This window comes from Artibeus jamaicensis, unplaced genomic scaffold, assembly GCF_021234435.1.
Source record: "Artibeus jamaicensis isolate MK-2021 breed Jamaican fruit bat unplaced genomic scaffold, CSHL_Jam_final contig_3124, whole genome shotgun sequence".
Classification (NCBI taxonomy): Eukaryota; Metazoa; Chordata; class Mammalia; order Chiroptera; family Phyllostomidae; genus Artibeus; species Artibeus jamaicensis.
In genome coordinates this window covers 54,526-74,755 of record NW_026521722.1, presented here as the reverse complement: position 1 = coordinate 74,755, position 20,230 = coordinate 54,526, and the positions used below count along the sequence as shown (strand labels likewise).

Sequence of the window (20,230 nt, the reverse complement as noted above, 5' to 3'; positions counted from 1 at the left end):
AGCCTGCTGATGGCTTTCTCACTTGGCTCTAGAATCCTACACGCCCCCAGATAGAAACAGATTTGTGTAGCCTCAGCCCTTAAAGAGGAAAATAGCTGATGAAGAATGTCAGGAACCCTGGACACGTTTTTTAAACCATCTGTAACTGTGTCATAAATATGAACTTATTGTCTCACACTCAGTAATGGGGATGAGTTGCTATTTTGGGGTCGCTGTGCCTTATCAGTGTCATCTGCATTCATGTTTCGTGTACTCAAAGGAGACACAGCTGATGCACTTTGGAGAACTTGGTGCTCTGTTCCCTTCCCAAGTTCAACTCACAGTCCCGGAGTCACGTGGGAGGCAGTGTGGTGTGAGCGCTAAGTGTGGCTGTAAAACCGGACCTCTGCCTTTGAACCCTGGCTCAGCCCTGCCTCTCAGCATGGCGGGGTCACTTAAGTGGTGTACTTACCTCTCTGTGCCTTGGTTTCCTCATGTGTAAAATGAAGATAGTGATGGCTCCTACCTCAGTGTTATTCTGAGGGTTGAAGAAGCTGATGTACATACATTGTTGGCATGCAGGTGTCATAGCGGAGTTAGATGTTACAATTATTAGCAACAACAGCATTATTCAGTGGAGAAGAGAATTTTTCCCTGTAAAAATCTGTTCAGAATTTCTTTTTTTCTTGGCAACGATATGATTAAACTAAGTTTATTACTAATAGAATCAAGTTAAGTTTTAGCTTAAGCCCTGGCTGGTGTGGCTCAGTGGATTGAGTGTCGTCCTGGGAACCACAAGGTTGCCAGTTCAATTCCCAATCAGGGCACATGTCTGGGTTGTGGGCCAGGTCCCCAGCTAGGGGTGTGCGAGAGGCACCCAAGTGATGTTTGTCTCACACATTGATGTTTTCTTCCCTCTCTGTCTTCCTCCCTTCCCCTCTCTCTAAAAATAAGTAAAAGAAGAAAAAAGATTTAGCTTCAGAGGTCATTTATAGGAGCCTCTTCCCTTTTTCAGACATAAAAATAAGTGCCTTGAAATGCCATCACTGGACCCAGTGTTTTCTGGTTCAGTCGAGTACTCGTTCTCATACCTGAATTGTCTTTAACCCCATAGGAGACAAGAATGTAAAGGAAATGAAGTATATTCAAGAAAGAGAATTAAAGTTCCTTTTATGCAGAGAGCTCTCCTACTGGAAAATCTGGGAACAGGAGGCTGGTGAATTAACTGGGAGTCAAGACCGTAGAGCAGATCTTCAAGGGAAAGATGTCCAGGGCCCAGACGATGCTTCCCTGTGTCAGGAGTGGGGAGGAGCATCTGCTCTGGGTTCACAAGTTGAAAGTTCAGTGAACAGCCCTCAAGGAGATGGGTCCATCGGTTTGGAAAATCAAGAGCTTCCCACCTGGAAAGCTATGAGACGGGTTTCCATTCAAGAATCTCAGACAAAAGCCTTTGTGAATGAACCATGGAATGTTCTAGAAAGGAGTAAGAATCTCAGAGTGGAGGATATAATATGTAAATGTGAGTGGGATGGCTATGGCTTCAGCTGTAAGTCAGGTTGTCACAGCGACCACAGATTAGCTGAAAGAGAGAAATCAAGTAATTGCGACAAATGTAGAGAAGACTGCAATAAACAGTCAGTACTTCATCACCCCAACCCCGGAGAGAATGGCTTGATAAGCAGTGAATGTGGAAATGGCTGTGGGGATGATTCAAACCAGCCTGCTTTTCCAAGAGTCGCTTTGGAAGAGAAACCCTACACATTTCCTGAATTTGGTCAGGATGTGAGGCGGACTGCCTATCTTGAGAGACACGAAAGAATTCCCTCAGGAGAGAAATCCTATAAAAGTAACAAGTACAGTCTGGGCTTCAAGCAGGACACAAGACCTCACGACTGCCTTGGGGTCCCGGCAGGAGAGATGCCCTACAGATGTGACGTGTGTGGGAAGGGGTTCGAGTACAAGTTGATTCTTCTGATCCATCAGTGGATGCACACGAGGAAGAAGCCCTACAGATGCAAAGAGTGTGGGAAGGCCTTTGATCAGAGCTCCAACCTGCTTGTTCACCAGAGAGTCCATGGTGGAGAGGAACTGTATAAAGGCCCTGAGTGTGGGAAGGGCCTCAGCTACAACTCGGTGCTTCGGGTCCACCGGAGGCTGCACACTGGGGAGAAGCCCTACACTTGTGGCGAGTGTGGCGAAGGGTTCCACTCCAAGTCTGCACTGCACAAGCATCAGCGCGCCCACCCGGGAGAAAAAAGCCACAGCTGTGGTGACTGCGGTAACCTCAGCAGTTGTCAGAAGACGTACACAGGAGCAGAATCCCTCCGGCGTGACACGGGTGATAGAGGTTTCAGTCACAATTCATACCTTCGGGCTCTCGAGACAGTTCGCACAGGCAAGCGCCCGCATGCATGTGACGTGTGTGGGAAGAGTTTCAGTTACAGGTCGGGGCTCCTCAGGCATCAGAGGCTGCACACGGGAGAGAAGCCCTACAAATGCGAGTGTGGGAAGAGCTTCGGCCGCAGCTCCGACCTCCGTGTGCACGAGAGAGTCCACACAGGAGAGAAACCCTATATGTGTGTGGAGTGTGGGAAGGGCTTCCGGCGGAATTCAGATCTTCATAGTCACCAGAAGGTCCACACGGGAGAGAGGCCCTACCTATGTGACATGTGTGGGAAGAGCTTTATTTACAACTTCGACCTGGTCATCCACCAGAGGGTCCACACAGGGGAGAAACCCTATAAATGCGCTGAGTGTGGCAAAGGCTTCAATCACAGCTCGGGGTTTCTCATTCACCAGAGGATGCACACAGGTGAGAAACCTTATCGGTGTGAGGAGTGTGGGAAGGGCTTTAGAAGCACCTCAAGCCTTCACAAACATCAGCAAGTCCACACAGGAAAGAAGCCCTATACATGCGATCAGTGTGGCAAGGGATTCAGTTACAGGTCAAATCTTCGCACCCACCAGAGACTGCACACCGGAGAGAAGCCCTACACGTGTTTCGAATGTGGAAAGGGCTTCAAATACGGCTCAGGTCTCCTCAGTCACAAGAGAGTGCACACTGGAGAGAAACCGTATCGCTGTGACGTGTGTGGGAAGGGCTATAGTAAGAGCTCGTATCTTCAGGGTCATCAGAGGGTCCACACTGGGGAGAAGCCCTATAAGTGTGAGGAGTGTGAGAAAGGCTTCAGCTACATCTCAGGTCTGCGAAATCATCAGAGAGTGCACTTTGGTGAGAAGCCTTCCAAGGAGGGGTGAGCTGAGGTCTCTAGTTAGGACTCAGAACTTCATCTGACAGTGAACATGGAGGAAAACTTGATGGGTGTGTTGTATTGGGAGGGCTTGCAGTGGAGGCTGGCATTTTCACAGGTGGCAGCCAGTCTGTATGGAAGGATCCAGAAGTTTGATAAATAGGGAAAGCACTTCAGTCACAAATTTAGTCTCCTGAGTGTTGCACAGCAGAATGGTTCTTAAATGACATGGCAGTAGCTCCAGGAAAATGGATCACTTTCAGAGTTGGTTTAGTGGGAGGACTTGCGAATGATGGGTCGTGAGAAGATATCAAAGGAAGAGGTTATGACCCTGGCTGGTGTGGCTCAGTTGGTTAGCGCCTTGTCCTATACACTGAGAGGTTGCAGGTTTGATTCCCAGTTAGGGCATACCCAAGGTCGCAGGTTCAGTCCTCGGTTGAAGTAAGTATGGGAGGCAACCAATCGATGTTTCTCTCTCTCTGAAAGCAGTGGAAAAAAAAAAATGGTCTTGAGCCCTGGCTGGTGTGGTTCAGTAGATTGAGCATCAGCTTGCAGACCAAAAGTATGCCAGTTCAGTTCCTAGTCGGGGCACTTGGCGCTGGGTTGCGGGCCAGGTCCCCAGTTGGGAGCGTGTAAGGGGCAAACAATTTAATGTTTCTCCCCCTCTCTTTCTCCCTCCTCCGCTCTAAAAATTTTTTTAAATCTCAGGTCAAGATAAAAATAATAAAAATTTTTTAAAAGAAGGAACATACTGTGGACATGTATTCCACGTGGAGGAGAAATTACTACAAATGCGACAAATGTAGAAAAAATAGTCACTTTACTAAAACCAACATTGTGTATGTACCTCTTAGTTTTTATAATATTCAAAGATGATGGCATTAGTTGAGGCAAGTCCGTTGGAGATCGCCAGGGACAGGTACAAGGACATCCTCTGGGCACATCCGGGCAGTGGGTCTCGAGCACACTTCCGTGTTTTTTGACTGTGTTTTATGCCTTAGAGAGAAAGTGTGCTGGAGGTTGTGCTGGACCGCAAGAATATTTTATTTTCTCTAGTTTTAATGCAAAACCCAGTGGGTTTTTAATTGACATTGAATTGCATTTATAAGTTGATTTGGAAAGAACGTGCATCTTTGAAACACTGATTTTTTTTTTTCAATTTTGAAAATGCTATTTGTTTCCACTTACTAAAGTATTTGGAATGACTGCTTCAATATTTTTTAGGGGTTTTTAAGAATAAGCTCTGAATATTTCTTAGTATATTTTCAGGATTTTTCTGTCATGAATATTTTTATCCCATTTCATGGTAGGTTTATTTTTAATGTATAAGACAAATATTAGAACATTTTAAAAAATCAAATGCCATTTTTACTTGTCAGCAGAGCATGGTAAAACAGATTCACCAAGGCCACCACCAGTGGTGATCTGTGGAGATGCACATCTTACACACTTAGTGGTGAGAGTAAAAGGAAGTAGTCCTTTTTAAAAGGATTTCCCAGTATTTTGAATTCAATTTGTATAACCTTTGAAGCAGCAGTATAATAATTTATACTTGGGAAATAGTCACACATGTGAGAAAAGTAGGAATATGACTGAGCTTCGTAGCATTTTCTTACAATAGCAAAAAAGAAAAAGGTAATACTTCTAGAGTAATAAGTTAAGGCATGTGGGGGTGACTTTCCTTATAGTTCCCTCCAGCCACCACGGATGAGAGTAAACATGACTGAGACATGATCTGCTTGGGGTGGAGAGGTGGCCATTTTCCCAGAGGAAAAAGCCTGTGAACAGTGGCCAGTTTCTCAGGGGAAAAAGGCATTGAGCTCTCCCCTCCAGGGGCCTTTATAGGGTTGTAATGCACAGGAATACAGGGTGGCAAGAATCAAACAGGAGATAACATTTCAAAGAAATTGAGGGCTTAGTCTGAGTCAGAGTCTGTCAGGAAGAGAGTTTTAGGGTTTCCTGCTTGAACCCTTAACACATGAATGAAAGCACTCTTAGAGCAGATTTCACAGGTTTATCAGCAAGTGTTTGTGATGCCAGATTTTTTCCCCAGGACACGCTCTAGCAAGGCAAGGAGCTGCACCTCTCCCCATCAGGTATTCAGGCTTAAGGGGATTAGAGCCAGGAAGTGCTTCTCCCAGAGGACATGGGGACTTGGGCTATGTCAAAGGCGGGGGGGGGCGGGGGTGTGTGTGCACCCATTGCTCTTTGTTGTAGCCCCTGAGTCCTTCCATGAAGGCCTCCCAAGTGATCAAGTCTGGCTTAGGTTCCCCCACCCCTGCTGTGAGGGGTCTTAACCGTCATTGACTTCTGACCAAGCTTAGGGGGCAGGGAGAGGAAACCGAGGCAGTGTTTGCTATCAGAGACAAGCTTTGTCTCCTGCGGCTCACATTCCAAAAGTCGTCCCTCGTCCTTAACCACAAGGAGTCGAGATACAATTCCTAGAACCAGGCAGAGCTGTCTACAACAAAGGCACATGCGTACAAGTGAAAACCACTGAAAATATTCAGGTATGCCTATGATGGTGAAGGTTGCCCTGAACTACTTAGTGATCCAGGAAGGCTGTAAAGGTTACAGTTTGACCCCATTTTGTTAATATGTTTTTGTATGTTCATAGAAAAAAAGATGTGTGAAATGCCAGTAAACAGAATATATGTCAATCTCATAAAGACAGTAAGGCTGTTTCAAAAAAATTGGTCTGGTGGAACCCTTATGGTCAAAGGTCGGTGCTGTTGTTGCGGGAAGAAAGTCACACCGAGAGGAGGTAGCGGAAAACATGAGTAGTTTATTATGTGCACGGGCCCAGAGGAGTCAGTCTACAAATTCTGAGCCCCGAACAAAGGGTTCTTGGGGTTTATATAGTCTGCAGGGTCTTCCTGTCTACGTGGCAAAGCGGGATGCAGAAGTGGAATGCGGAAGTTAGTTCTGGCTACAGGGCTTATCTTAGTCCTTGGGAACATCCTATTACTTACTTTCTTAAAGGGCTGGCTAGCTCTTCCCCGGGGTGCTTGGGAGTCGGGTGAACAAAGGCTTTCCAAAGCTTCCCGTGTCAACAGAACTCACCAGAGGACGGAAGCCCAGTGTTGGCAGCAGGAAATGGTCAGCTTCCAGCTGGGGGCAGACTGAAGGATTCTGTGGAACAGCAGCAGGAGCAGGCCTTTGGGTGAGGAGGTCAGTTTTATAGCCAAGACCACAAATAATAGACACAATCCCCTACCATCAAATCTTCCAGGTTTGTGGTTGAAAAGCTAAGCTCAGGATTTACATAGATGAGCAGCAGATTCTTAAAATTGTCTGTCTGGGTGGATTGCCCCCCTTTTCTGGAGCTGGCAGTCAGATGTAGGCACAGTCAGCTGAGCACGTGACCAAGACTTAGAGGGTCTGCCTCCAGGATGGCTTTGGGCAGTGTCTAGCTTTGAGCAGGAGGCCTCCGTTCCTCAGTGGCTGGGGACAAAGATCCAGTTCCTCACCACATGAGCTTCTCTGCAGGGCTGCCCTGGGGCCTTCATGACTCGGTAGCTGACTTCCCCCAGAGCAAGTCATCAGAGAGGAGAGAGCAAGCAGGTAGCCATGGTACCTTGTATAACCCAGTCTCTGAAGTAGCCGTCCCTTGTGGGCAGGGGATATAGCTCTGTCTGGCAAGGAGAAAGATCAGAGGACTTGTGGGTGTATCTTCCAACCAGCACACCTCCTCACCACCTGGGAGAGGAATGAAGATGGAGGGGTGGTTCCCACAGTCAGTCTTCGTGCATTTGTGCTAGTTATCCTGTCTGCTCTGCTACTTTTCAGTCTGCTAGACGCTGTCCTTGTGGTCCCACTGGATTGCCTGAAGCTTAGCTGGGTGCCAGTCAGCTGCCAAGATGTCAGCGGCAACAAGGGATACAAGACAGTCAAGGGCAGGACTCTACAGCCGCTGTAGAATGGATTGTGTTGGGTGTAGACGTGCGGTGCTTTTACGCAAACCCGCAGCAGTGGGATGGGATGGGATGGGATGAGACGGGATGTTCCTCTGTTGTCACTCTGGGAGTGTTATGTGGCAGAAAGGTTAATTCAAGTTTAAGGGGGTTTGGAGAGTTGTAAGCATACCACCTGTGGGGCAGAGGCAGAAACCAAATGATCGGTGATACACGAGGAGGGATGTTGAGCAAGTTGGCTCTGACCGAGATGGGCTGGCAGGGGAGATGAGTCTGGTATAGAATATAAAGTTCATAGGATAGTAAGGACGTGACCCACCAATAGGTCAGTGATGTGGCCATTTTATAGGGCCGAGCCTGAGACTTAAGATACCTGTGGAGCTGAGTGAAGGTTCAGTAAAAGGAAGATTCTCCTTTAGAAGATACCCACTGACTAAAAGGATACCCACTTAAATGTGAAGCTGAACTAAATAGGGGAGGCCAGGCAGGGGCCGGGTTAGCCAGTGGTGCTGCAGTTGTGTCTGATACCTGGGCAGACCCCGTTCTCAAGAAGGTTACTGGGTCTGAAGTGGTAAACAAGCTGACAGCACTACCTCATGAACCGCCGCAATCACGACATGTCTTTGACCATGGCTAGGAGAGGAGGGGACGGAGCAGCGAGACTCCCTCTCGGCACTCCCAGCTTCAACCCCTGAGCTGTGTGTCATGCAGATCAAAAGACTCGGGGGCCCAGGACACAGCTCAAAACTTCTCCATTGATTGTTAACTTAAAAAGAATCAGGATGCACAGTTTAGTAGGATTATCTCATTTGTGCAAAGGAGTAAGTATGCGTCCAGAGACATCTGTCTCCATGTACACAGAAATAGAGAAAGGAGACTTGCTTTTCATTGTCTACACACATTTGTACCTTGGAATTTTTAACTGTGCAGCTGAAGAAAAGCATCTAGCAAATAAAGACTCCTGTCTAAGGAAATCACTTCAGTGCTCACAAGTCTACAACCCTTGGGGTTGGCACAGAGGTGTTATGAAAGGCAGCTGAGTTCTGTGGGGATGTTGGCATCATGGGCTGTCAGATGAGGGGAGCACCTCAGGGTTCCATCCAGCTGGTGTGTACCAGCTTCAGCACCTGCCCAAAGCCAGGACGTGGTAGCGGTCAGATGGCTTCACAAGGAACTCGGACCTACCAAGATGTCTGGAAAACCATCTTTAACATGTTATCCCAGGTGCTGTCAAACATGCGGAACCCTGGGACTGGTTTGTAGAAACCGAAGTTCAGAAGATTAATAGACTCTGCATTGAATCTAGAGTCTGAATTGGGGAAAGCACACAGTAGTCCCAGATGCTAATGCAACAGCAGTTCCAACAGAGAAGAAATTTTCACGAAAGTGCTAGCTAATTGGTCTACATCTGAGGGATGCTACAGGTTACATAGTAGCTGGCAGTATGAATCAAGTTGCTATAGGGCAGTGCTGTCCAGTGGAAATGAATTGCAGAACAATATGGGAGTTTAGTAAGCTTGCCTGTGTGAAATAATCACCAATAACATCCTGGTGCCAACAAGAATGAGGAAGCAACATGGGAAGAGATACCATTTGTACCAGCAGCAAAAAACCCCTAAACATTTGTCCTGGCTCATGTGACTCAGTAGGAGCATTGTCCTGTAAACTGAAAGGTCACAGGTTTGATTCTCAGGCAGGGTACATGCCTTGTTGCAGACTGGATCCCCAGTTGAGGTGTGTAGGAGAGGCAGCCAGTCAGTGTTTTTCTCCTTCTCTCTAAAATAAATGAACATGTCCTCAGATGAGAATAAGAAAAAAAAATCCTAAACATTCAACAATTTTTGTCTGTTCACTGCTATATCACATCTTTAATACTTAGAATGGTACATAACACATAGTAGGCGATCAGAAAGTAAATACAGCATAACAGTTAACACAATGGACAAAATTTCTGTCTTCATGGAGCTTAAATCCTACTATTGTTCCTGAACAGTTCAAGCTGCCTGTTGCCACAAGTAGGCAAACTTACGAGGCCGGTGATGGTGCAAAAGGAAAGGTTTATTCAGGTGCACGAACCCAGGAGAATGGTAGACTGCAGTCTCAACGACCATCTCCCCTCCTGCTAAATAAAGCCTGCAGTTCTTAGAGGGACAGGGGAGGAGAGGGCTTTTTCCCCAATCCAATTATCTTCCTAGCTTTTGGCCACCTGAGGCCCTACCCCTATTTCTAGCTTTCTTCCTGCTCGGTGTAAGGACCTCCCCCTGCTGGCCATCTTGGCCAATGGGCAGATACTCACCTGCCGCACCAAGTGACTTACAGCAGCAGTACGAGGAGGTAAGCAATAACCAAAATACGTAAATTATACAGTATTTTAGAAGGTGAAAAGTACCAAGAGAGGAAGGTGAGCGAGAGAAAAAGAGATTGTTGTCGTCTGTTTTCTGGTGATTTCCTGCAGGCCAGAAGTGTGGGTCACTAGCAAAAAACTCGATTTTCTTAGCCCATTAAGCCACCAAAAAAGAAAAAAAAAGAGATGTTTTCTTTGATAGAAATCTTAAAATGCAAAAAAAAAAAAAAAAAGTTAAATCCCAACAAGGGAGACTTCTCAGAGAGAAAGTGAAAACTTTCCGTATTTTCCCGATGTGTGGAAATAAGAGTCTTTTATGAGCCGTCCAGAGATTCATGCTGTTCCTGATGCAAGGCAGAAGTGACTGCTTGTTAATTCTGTTTCTCCAGTGAAGGGGAAACTGATGGGCTGTAAGTCAGTTGTCAAGTGTGAAAGTGTTTCCAGAGTCTTCTTCAAAAAAGAACAACAAAAAAAACACTACACAACCCGTCAATGAAGTATTTAATTAAATTTTAACTTAGAAGTTGCATGTTTATGTAATTAAATAGTCTGTCTACGGAGTAAGAATCTATAAAAGGATTTTCACAAAAATAAGTGTTCATTTCCAGGTGGTAAGATAGTATTTCCACGGCGTTTTTATCACAGGTGGAGAGTGGCTTGTTTTAATTGTTAACATTCACTGTGTTATCGCTATTGCGATTGTTATTCTAGGTAAGAGGATAAGATTGAGTCCCGAGGGCTGCACCTGCACCTGCGGTGCTCACCTGCGGCAGCTTTGCGCCGGGCTGCCGCGCAGGGGCTGCTGGGGATGGTAGTTCACGGGCTTCGTTGCGCATGCGCCTCGGTCCCGGGCGCACGCCGAGAGCAGTAGTTCCCGCAGCTCTGAAGAAAGTCCGCTGTGTACTGCGCCCCTTTTCAGAGGCGTCGCAGGGTTTGTGGGTGGAGGGTGTGCGGCTGCAGCAGGGGGAGCTGGTAGCAGGCACCGGTGATGGACCATGGGGCCGCCTCCTGGGGGGGGGGCGTGGAGCCGCTCCGGCGCGGCTTTCTCAGGTGGTGTGGGAGAGGTTGGGTGCGGTCTGTGGGGGGGCAACTCCGAGTTTCGGGGTGACCGACTCAGGTAGTGCATCTACAGATTTCAGACTTGGCTGTGCATCACCGGATCGAGGGTTGGTGTCTGTCTTGGGACGTGAATCTCTGGAGCCAAGCGGATGCAGGGGGAGTCAGCTCAGGTTTTGGGAATAATGGTTTGGGCTCTGCGTCCCTTCTTGGGGGCCGAGGTGAGCTCAAGCAGTTCATCTCCGAGCGTTGGGGGGCGGCTTGGGCGCTTCATTCCGCGATTTGACGGAGGCCAAATCTCGGAGTGTTAGATTCTGAGCGCTGTCTGGGGTTTGACATCTCTGATTCTAGGGGCCACTCCTGACGTTAGGGCGCAGGTTCTGGCCTCTGGAAACGGGGGGCCAGAGTCTGCATCCCCGCTCTTTACTAATAAATCAGGAGTATGCCTCTCAATACAGTTTGGAAAGAAGTGCCCCAAATGATTAACGCCATCCTCACCTTGTATGCTATGAGCCAGGAAATGCAAACTGTGAGGATTGTAAGACACGGCAAGTCGTCATTTGTTAAATAGCAGGCAACAAATTGGAAATTTAAACACTGACTTTACGTTTGTTAAAAATTAAAGAATATTAATTATTTTAGGTGTAATGTTAGCACTTTAAGCATTTCAGATCTTTTAAAGCTACATAATAAAGTATGGGTGAAATAGTGTTATATCAAGGGTTTGCTTCAAAATGATATGTGAGGACGTGAGAAGGGGTAGAGGGATATTTGAGAGAGATCACGTGTTGATAATCATTTAAGCTGTGTGACTGGTACATGGGGGGTTCCTTACACTATTTTGTGTACCTCTGCATGTGTGAAATCTTCATAATGAAGTATTTTTGAAGCAGTTTTCCAGCTAACAAACTAGGAAGTACCTCAGCATAGCAAGGTCGGATCCACTCCAAGCTGCACATAGTATGGGGGGGGGGGCAGACCTTGGGAATCCCCCCTCGACCTGGGCCCCTGGGCCCCGGGAGTCACTGTGACTCAGAAGTGCCATCAGAGGTCCAGGCCTTTTAATAACGTTTTCCTCCTTAATGAGATTGATTCATAGGTGTTTTATGAATGGGGTACTTTCCCCCTCTGTTTCTGTAAATATAGGTGTGTTTTTCAAAATCTTAAACCCAGTGTGTTCAGAACTGAGCCCCTGATCCTCTTCTACAACACTCGCCTCTCCTGTGGTCTTCCCCGCCGCCCTGAGTGGCAACTCCACCCTCCTAGTCCCGGAGGCCAACGCCCCCCACTCCTTCCTTCTGTTCCCACCCCGAATGCCGTATGGTCGGTGTAAATGGAGCACCCAGCCCCTTCTCCCTCTACCCCCACCTCTACTGCCCTGATCCAATGCATCTTCATCCCTTACTGAGGTTATGGGATAACTTCCTAACTGTTCTCTTTACTCCCCCTCCTGCCACTGTTAGTCCATTCTTAACAGCAGCCAGAGTAACACTGTTGCTGCCTAAGTTAGATCATGTCACTGCTCTGTTTAAAATTTTCATGTCTCTCCCATTAATGAGAATAACCATCAAAATCCTTTTAAATCAGGGATTTTCAACCTTGCCCATCGCATGGCACACACATAATCACTAAAATTCTGCAGCACACCAAAAAAAATTATATGTATATTTTGCCGATCTGACAAAAATGGATATAATTTTGATTCATTCACACCGAACAGCTATTGTTGTATTGGCTGTTGTCTTTTTTTTTTCCTTGACAATAAGGGAAAAGAGGTCAATGCCCCTGATCCAATAGTCGGGTATTGCCAGCTAGGTTCTTATGGAGAAAGACCTAGGAGAAGAGGACCAGTGACAGAGCCGTGGCCTTGGTCAAGGGACGTGGAGCCTAGCCAGTCCAAAGGGACATCCAGGGAAAGAGTGGGGGAAATAAACACCCCGACTGCCTGCTGGCTTTTCCCATTGGTTGAACCGCTCCTGTAAGCGGTGCAGAGAAGGGAGTTAGGTGCGTGTGGAGTGGCCGGCTCACAGCATTTCTGTCTGCCTGCTTCCTAGTGGGTGCCAAGCACAGTGTGCCGTGAACATTTCCAGAGCAAAAACTGGGCCTCACGTGTAGGTGGGGGTGTCGTCGATACCTGCAAAAATAATGACGCTCCGGAGGATAGAATGAGTGCTAGGAGGAGATGGTTTTGGAAGAGGGGAGTTCAGATCTTAGCTAACCGAGAGTTCATCAGGTCACAGGTCATAGTTACAGGAAAATAGGTCTTGTGTGTGAACGGGCAAGCAGAAGAAGCCCCTCTCCACCCCCTCCGCCCCATCATCCTGAGAGCACCATCCAAATCAGCAATTCTGGAATCTCAGTTACTAGGATGTAGGTACATTCACAAGAATAGGGAAAGGAAAAGGATGTGGCAGTTTTGACCAAAAACTAGTGGGGGGAGAGAGAGGCATTTACACAAGGCTCTGGGACAGGAGTGGGGGCGGGGCGGGGCTCAAGGAGGTGGGAGTTCGGTCTATTAAGACTGAGAAGAGCCCTGGCTGGTATGGCTCAGTGGATTGAGTGCCATCCTGCAAACCAAAAGGTCACAGGTTTGAATCTCAATCAGGGCACATGCCTAGGTTGCAGGCCAGATCCCCGGTTGGAGGTGTGAGAGAGGCAACCAATTTATGTATCTCTTGATCACTGATGTTTCTCTCCTCTCCTTCCCTTCCCCTCTCTAAAAATAAATCAATAAAATATTAAAAAATAAAATAAAACTACACTTAAAGAAAAAAAAAAAAACAAAGACTAAGAAGAGAGCCCTAGCTGACGTGGCTCACTTGTTGGACATTGTCCTTCAAATCAAAAGGTCATGGGTTCAATTCCTGGTCAGGGCACATGCCTGGGTTGCGGGTTCAGTCCCTGGTTGGGGCACAGTCTTGAGGCAGCTGATTGATGTTTTTCCTTCTCACATAGATATTTCCCTCTCTTTCTCCCTGGTCCCCAGCTCTTCTCTCTAAAATAAAAAATAAAGTAAATGTAAAAACACTAACAAGAGAGGAAAAGATATCTTGGGAGAGAAAAATGTGTGAGGAAAACTGTACAGATAAAGAGGAACGAGTACTCACTCACAGCTCGTTAAAGCCTTGGCCTCGTGAGTGCTTCGTCTCTGCAGTTCCGCCTTCTCAGGACCCCACCTTTCCAAGAGGAGGACAGTGTGATTAAGTTCCAGGTGGGTTAAGGTTTCCTTTCTTCCTCTTAAATGCCACGCCCAGTCTGAGGACCTGGGCTCTCTCACTTCTGAAAGGAGGTCAGCAGTGACTGAGGGACAACTTTCATCAGGCACTTTGCCTTGCTGTGTGAGGTGGTGGTTGCTGTTCCTCCCATTGTAGAGCTAAAAAAACCAGGCTCAGATGTCAAATTGTCAAGGTGTCTAACTCAGTGCCACTCCAAGTTACAGTTTATATACCAGTGCCACTCCGCGACTGCTTGTCACTGGTCCACGAGAGAGAAGTACGAAACTCAGGAGTGAGATAGTACAGAAACTTTTATAACCATCTGGTGTTGCCACAGCATCTGGACACAAGGTCAGCATGCACTTGACCCCTCTCTGAGTCGCACTGGTCTAGCAGCAAGATTAGAATGGGTATGTATCAGTCAGGGTTGAGCCAGCAATACAGAACCAGTAGGAGATAGGTCTTAAGAGATTTATTATAAGGGAACTGAGTGATGGGATCATGCGGGCTATGCAAGTTGAAGTTCATAGAGCAGCCGATTAGGAAGGAGGACAGGCTGGAACTCCTGCACCCAGGGAAGCTGCTGCCTGCCAGTGCAACTTCCTTATCTCTCAGGGGAACCTTAGTTTTGCTATTAAGTCCTCTCAACTCATGGAAGCAGCTCACCTAGCTTATCTAGAGTTGCCTTCATTCAAGCCCACCGATTACATAGACTGTATCACATCTACAAAATACCTTCGTGGCAACACCTAGATTTTTGTTTGATTCAGTAATGGACCTGTAGCTTGGCCATGCTAATACATCAAAAACATCATCACAGGGTGGCTCAAGGATTTTTTAAATCATGAAAAAAATTAATTATGAAAATACACAAAAAGAGAAAAGCTACGTAGCACCGTGAATCTCCACATATAATACCCATCACGCCATTTCAACAATGAACATTCTTCTTCATCTCTTTTTTACTTTCCCAGAGCACTTGGAAAGAATTAAGAATAAAGAATAATGCACATAGCTTGCTATTTTATGCTGTAGTGTTTTCTCTGAGCCCATCACTTTACTTCCTCACTATAGGCAGCTACAATCAACAAGCTCATGCTTTCACCCTTCTGCCTGGAATCCGTCTTGCCCAAGCCCACAAATTCATTAGGTACGTTTTCTGTCTTCTAAGTCACTGCCAGCAACAGTTTTACAGAAACGTTTTACAGTCGTATCACCCAGGTTATCATTTCTCCAGCCTCCCATCATAGCTCCCTCAATTATTACCGCCTGGCCCCAGAGCCAGTGCCACGGACGGCACTCTGCTTGTGGTAATGGTTTTTGTGCTGGTTAACTCTGGTGTGAAAGCAGAGGGGTACGAGAACACGCAGCAATGCGTGAGACCTCTGAGGGCATGTGCTTACTACTGGAACCAGTCCTGTGGCCAAACCCAAAGTCAAGGGGTATGGAAATTCACTCTGTTTTTTTAGTGAAATGAGGGAGCATGAGAGAATATTTCTAAATGGGAATCTAATTTATCACACACTCCCGTAGAGTCCAGTATATATTACTAAAAAAAAAAAAGAAATGAACCATCCTGGCCAGGTGACTCAGTTGGTTGGAGTGTCATCCCATTAACCAAAAGGTTGCGTGCTCAATTCCCGGTCAGGGCACATACTTAGATTGTGGGTTTGATCCCCAGTGGGGCATGTAAGGGAGGAAGCCAACTGATGTTTCTCTCTTACATCACTGTTTCTCTCTCCCATCGATGTTTCTCTCTCTCCCTCAAATCAATACACATATCCTCAGGTGAGGATTTCAAAAACTGAACTACTGCCCTGGCTGGTGTGCCTCAGTGGATTGAGTGCCAGCCTGGGAACCAAAGGGCTGCTGGTTCAATTTCCAGTCAGGTCCCCAATAGAGAGTGCGCAAAAGGCAACCACACATTGATGTTTCTCTCCCTCTTTCTCTCTCTCTTCCCCTCTCTAAAAATAAATAAATCTTTTAAAAAAATGAACTAATAAAATTGTCAGTATTCCTTGGTACCATCAAATACGCAAACAATTGTCAAATTTCCATGATTATCTCAAAAGTGCTTCTTCTTTGGTGTCACTCACTATGTTCCTTTCCACAGTATTTCCTGTAAGTGGAAGCACTTGATGATTAGTTTCAGGTTCAAGTGGTTGGTTATAAGAATACGTCATAGGGGGTGCTTTGTGCTAAGAAAAAGATTTTAAGATTTTTGCATTTGTGTCTATTGGCTTCTAAATTTGGTTTACTCATATTTTTAGACTGTCCTTGTACCTGAATTCTATGGCAGTTTCTACATAGGATCCCTACAAGGGACACCTAGCTGCAAAGGTGGTGGCGAAATGGGTGTTTTGTTTTCCTAGACTCTAGCTCGAAGCCAAGAGGGGAGAAAGGGAGGAAGCTGGGTGAGCCTCCATCCCTAACCCCTCATCCCTATAGTGTCTGAGCCCCATGGTTTCCAGGGGACTTGGTTTTCCTGGTTCGCTAGCGCCAACTCTGTTTCCCGCCCCAGCCTTGCAGAATCTCTCTAGGGCCCCCACCCTGTGTCCAAGCCTACCCTAAGGCAAGTTGTTAAAAAGTGTGGCTTGTAGCATTCCAGCTCCAGCATTACAACATGAGGTTTAGAAATGAGGGTTTGGCCCTGGCTGGTGTGGCTCAATGGATTGAGTGCTGGCCTGCAAACCAAAGGGTTGCCATTTTGATTCCTAGTCAGGGCACATGCCTGGGTTGCAGGCCAGTTCCCAACAGGGGATACATGAGAGGCAACCATACATTGATGTTTCTCTCTTCCTCTCTCTCTCCTTTCCTTTCCCTCTCTTTAAAAATAAAATAAATAAAATATTATTTTATTATAAGACACTTTATTGTATTTGTAATATTAACAGTAGGATGAAAGTAAGTTATGTGTTGCTTGAACTTGAGCAAAAACATATTTCAAAATTTTACATATTTGCCTCTTCATATTACAGTAATGTCTCCAATGAGTGGATGCAGCTCCTTTCATTCACTTCAAGCCCAGCATTTTGTAATAAGCCGTTCACATCAAAGTAGAGCCAAAAGGTTTTGCTGCTTCTGCTTTATATCTTTTTTAAATTCCTCTTCTAAAAGTCATTTATTTATATATTATATGCCCAGTATATAATGTGTAGATAAATGTATCCAAGTGTATCGTGCAGTAAAAGGAACGAACCTAGTGGATTAAATAGCACATTATAGAACAAATTCTTGAAAGGTTTCATCTCATATTGGTATGTTTTAATTAAAAATAAAAGAAAAAAGCCTGGCCAGGGCTAGAATGAGACAGGAATATTTCAGAATCCCAGGTAGAGGAAGGCTGTTTGCCTTTTTAGAGAATGCAGGAAGGAATTTAAAGAGCAGGAAACTGAGACACAGAAAAGTTATCTACCAATTACTAAGAGGTCATCCAATTACTAAGAATCGGAGCTGGGAGTTGAACCAAATTATCCTCAGTCCCTAGCCTCATTTCTTTTAATTTTTTTTTTAAATCTTCACATGAGGACATAGTTTTCATTGCTTTTAGACAGAGTGGAATCGAGAAAGAGAGGGAGGGAGAGGGTGAGGGAAGGGTGAGGGGGTAGAGGGGAGTGGAGAGAGAGAGAGACCTGAGAAACATTGACCCACTGCCTCCTTCATTCCCCTGGATCACGGATTCAACCTGCAACCTGGCCTCACTGGGAATCCAACCTTCAACCTTTCCGTGCACAGGACCATGCTCCAACCAACTGAGCTACAGTGGCTGGGGCTGTAGCCTCATTTCTTAATGTTTGTTGTTAGTTTTGGAAGGGATAGTTTGTAAAGGACTGTGAAAGCTGTTAATGAGTCTTGTGCTCTTGACACGCTTTTAAAGGCGTACTTCATTATTTAGTTGTATTTTATTTCAATTAATAGTTGGTATTTTGATTAGTGAAATTATTGGCTGTGTATTGTAGATAATTAAGAGACTATATGAAACTTGAATAAAACTTTGAATCATTTGTATTTTTACAATGTACAGATGACAACTGTTAACATTTTAATGTATTTTTTCAGATTTCTATGTTTATTTACCTACATGTTACAAAAGAGTTGTCATAGGCCTTTGTTTTCCCTCCTTTGCTTTTTACTTTGGGAATTTACAGTATGGCCAAATGCTCAAGAATAGAATAACGTTGCCCCACAGAATCATCAACCAAACTTTGACCCTAGTCAGTATTTGCTCTCTTGTTGCCTCTAACCTTCCTACGCACACCACGCTCTGCCTCCCGGTCACGTCTGAAGAAAAAAAATTCGAGAAAAGAGGGAAGGGGTGGTCAAGCTCGCTCAACGGTATAGAATTAAGATAGACTTCCCTAAAGAGAACAACGACTATCTAAATACTGACTACCCAAAAGGAAAAGGGCAGCCTTGAGGAAAGGGTTGTACTGCGAGATTCAGGAAGCGTAGTCCAGAGAAGATCCGCAGGCAGATAAGATCCGCAGGCAGATAAGATCCAGAGAAGATCCGCAGAGAAGATAAGAGGCAATTACACCCCCGGAAAGCCCCCTTTAAAGCATTTGGTCGGAGCAAATAACACACGTATGCAATAGAGCTCTCTTAAGTTCGGGAGCATTTCGGCTGCAGAAAGGCAGGGTTATGGAATTCGTTCCCTCTGCTAGAAAATACTATCCATACTCTCCGAGTAGCAGCCGGCACTTCCGCCCTAGGAAGGAGAAAAAGTGGCCTGGGAATTCTGGGAAGTGTAGTCCTGGAACCCTGTAGTTGGATAACTTCCTCTCCAGGAGGCGGGGGCTGTGTCCCTGCTCCCGTCAGGAATTCTGGGAAGCGTAGTCTAGGAGGCCTCTGTAGGCAGAGTCGCTTCCGACCCAGGTACTCGAGGCCGCGGCCTTCATTCCTCTCGGAAAGGTGAGCCCGTTAGTCCCAATGGCCCTCTCCCCGCTCGCACTTCTCTCCGCCTTGCTGTGAGCCAGTAGCGAGCGGACCGTAGACCTTGAAAAAGAGAGTCGGCCTGCAGCGAGGGGGGCTTGTGCTTCCTTTGAATGAGCCTGCGGGGTTGGGGGACGGTGGATGCATCCCCCATTCAGGGCCCTGGGATACAGCGCTGGGATTCAGGGTGTCCTGGGTTCTGTGCGTTCCCAGCTCTTTTCCCGACCACCTGCCAGCGTGCCACTTCCTAACAATATAACATTCAAAGAGCATCTTAATGCCTCTGCCTGTTTCTGTAAGCTGGCGTTAATGACTATTTTGAGAGTTAAGTGAGAACGTAGAAGCAAAAGACTTAGAGCCTGGCTTATGGAACAAATACGCCTCTTGTTACTAGCACTTTGTAATTTCCGGAAAAGCACGCAGTTCCCTGAAAGCTCCTGTGAACCCGGGATGGGGTTAGAGCGCCCTGGTGCTCGTCTCACCGCCGAAGGAAGCGAGGCAGTACGCGGGTTTCTATTAATGCTTCTAACTTGAAGTTTTGGAGAGGGTCATGCCTGGCTGTTGTCTGGGATGCGCACTGTAGTGTGTGCCGATTGGATGAAGATTTAATCTCTTCCACCCTCCTCTCCTTTCTAGCCGTGACCCCTCGGAAAAGGCTGCATGGGGGAGGGAATGACCCTTTGGCTCCTGGTCGCAGAGCCTCACCTGACTAGGATTTAGCATATTTCTTCCTCTTTTATCTTCTAAGGGAGGAGCTATTTCCTTCATGCATCCACAAATTTTTCTGCTTCTGAAATGCCATGATATTTGTTGAATACTGCAGGGAGGGATGAGGAGTACTTGGGCATGAGTAATAACGATGATGCTTAATCATTGAGAACTAAATATTCAAGGAGTTTTATATGAATCAGCATTTAATCCTCACCAGAGCCTATGGAGGTCAGGGGTGCTGTTACTCTCGTGTTAAAGATGAAGAACTGAGATGCAGAGAGATGAAGTTGTTTATCCTAAGTCACATAGCTAGTAAGACCTTGAGCTGGGGTTTGAATTTAGGCAGTTTTAGTCCATTGTCTTAGTTGTCGATGTGCTTAGTATCAGGTTGGGAATGCCTGTTTTGGATTTTTGTAGGGGGCCATGAAAGCTATGTCTGTGAGCTTTGAGTTTTTGATAAGTTTTTTTTTTGGCACCTGAAAGTTAATTGTTCTTTATTTGAAATAATATTTTATAGTTCATATTCTGATTGTAGAATTGATAATGCATTATAAAGAATTAAGAAAATATACGAAGTGTAAAGAAAAAGATTTAATTACCCATGACCACAGGATACAGAGGTAATAGTAATATTTTAATGTTTTCCTATTCCATAGGTTTATTTTTGGATTTTTACTTAAGTTTTACAAAACAGGTATCACAGGTCTTATTTTCCCCTTAATTTTTAACTATGGAAATGGACAATCATAGCTAAATGTGGTAACAATATAATGAACCCTTATAGAACCATCACCCCAATTCTGCCCTTGTTAACATTTGTCGGTCTTG

At 45.9% G+C, this 20,230-nt stretch overlaps 2 protein-coding genes across 6 annotated transcripts in view; both read left to right on the top strand.

Moving 5' to 3' along the window:
- Window positions 1–7,580, top strand: part of ZNF229 (zinc finger protein 229) — a 34,782-nt gene extending 27,202 nt beyond the window's left edge. For all 5 annotated transcript variants that reach the window (XM_053662991.1, XM_053662989.1, XM_053662990.1 and 2 more), the window contains one exon: window positions 1,094–7,580. In XM_053662991.1, coding sequence (XP_053518966.1) covers window positions 1,094–3,237 — 2,144 coding nt within the window. In that variant the 3' untranslated portion in view covers window positions 3,238–7,580. The remainder of the gene's footprint in view (window positions 1–1,093) is intronic.
- Window positions 7,581–18,629: 11,049 nt separating this feature from the next.
- Window positions 18,630–20,230, top strand: part of ZNF235 (zinc finger protein 235) — a 44,677-nt gene continuing 43,076 nt past the window's right edge. Inside the window, exon 1 of the mRNA XM_053663001.1 lies at window positions 18,630–18,670. The gene's annotated coding sequence lies outside the window, so the exon portion shown is untranslated. The remainder of the gene's footprint in view (window positions 18,671–20,230) is intronic.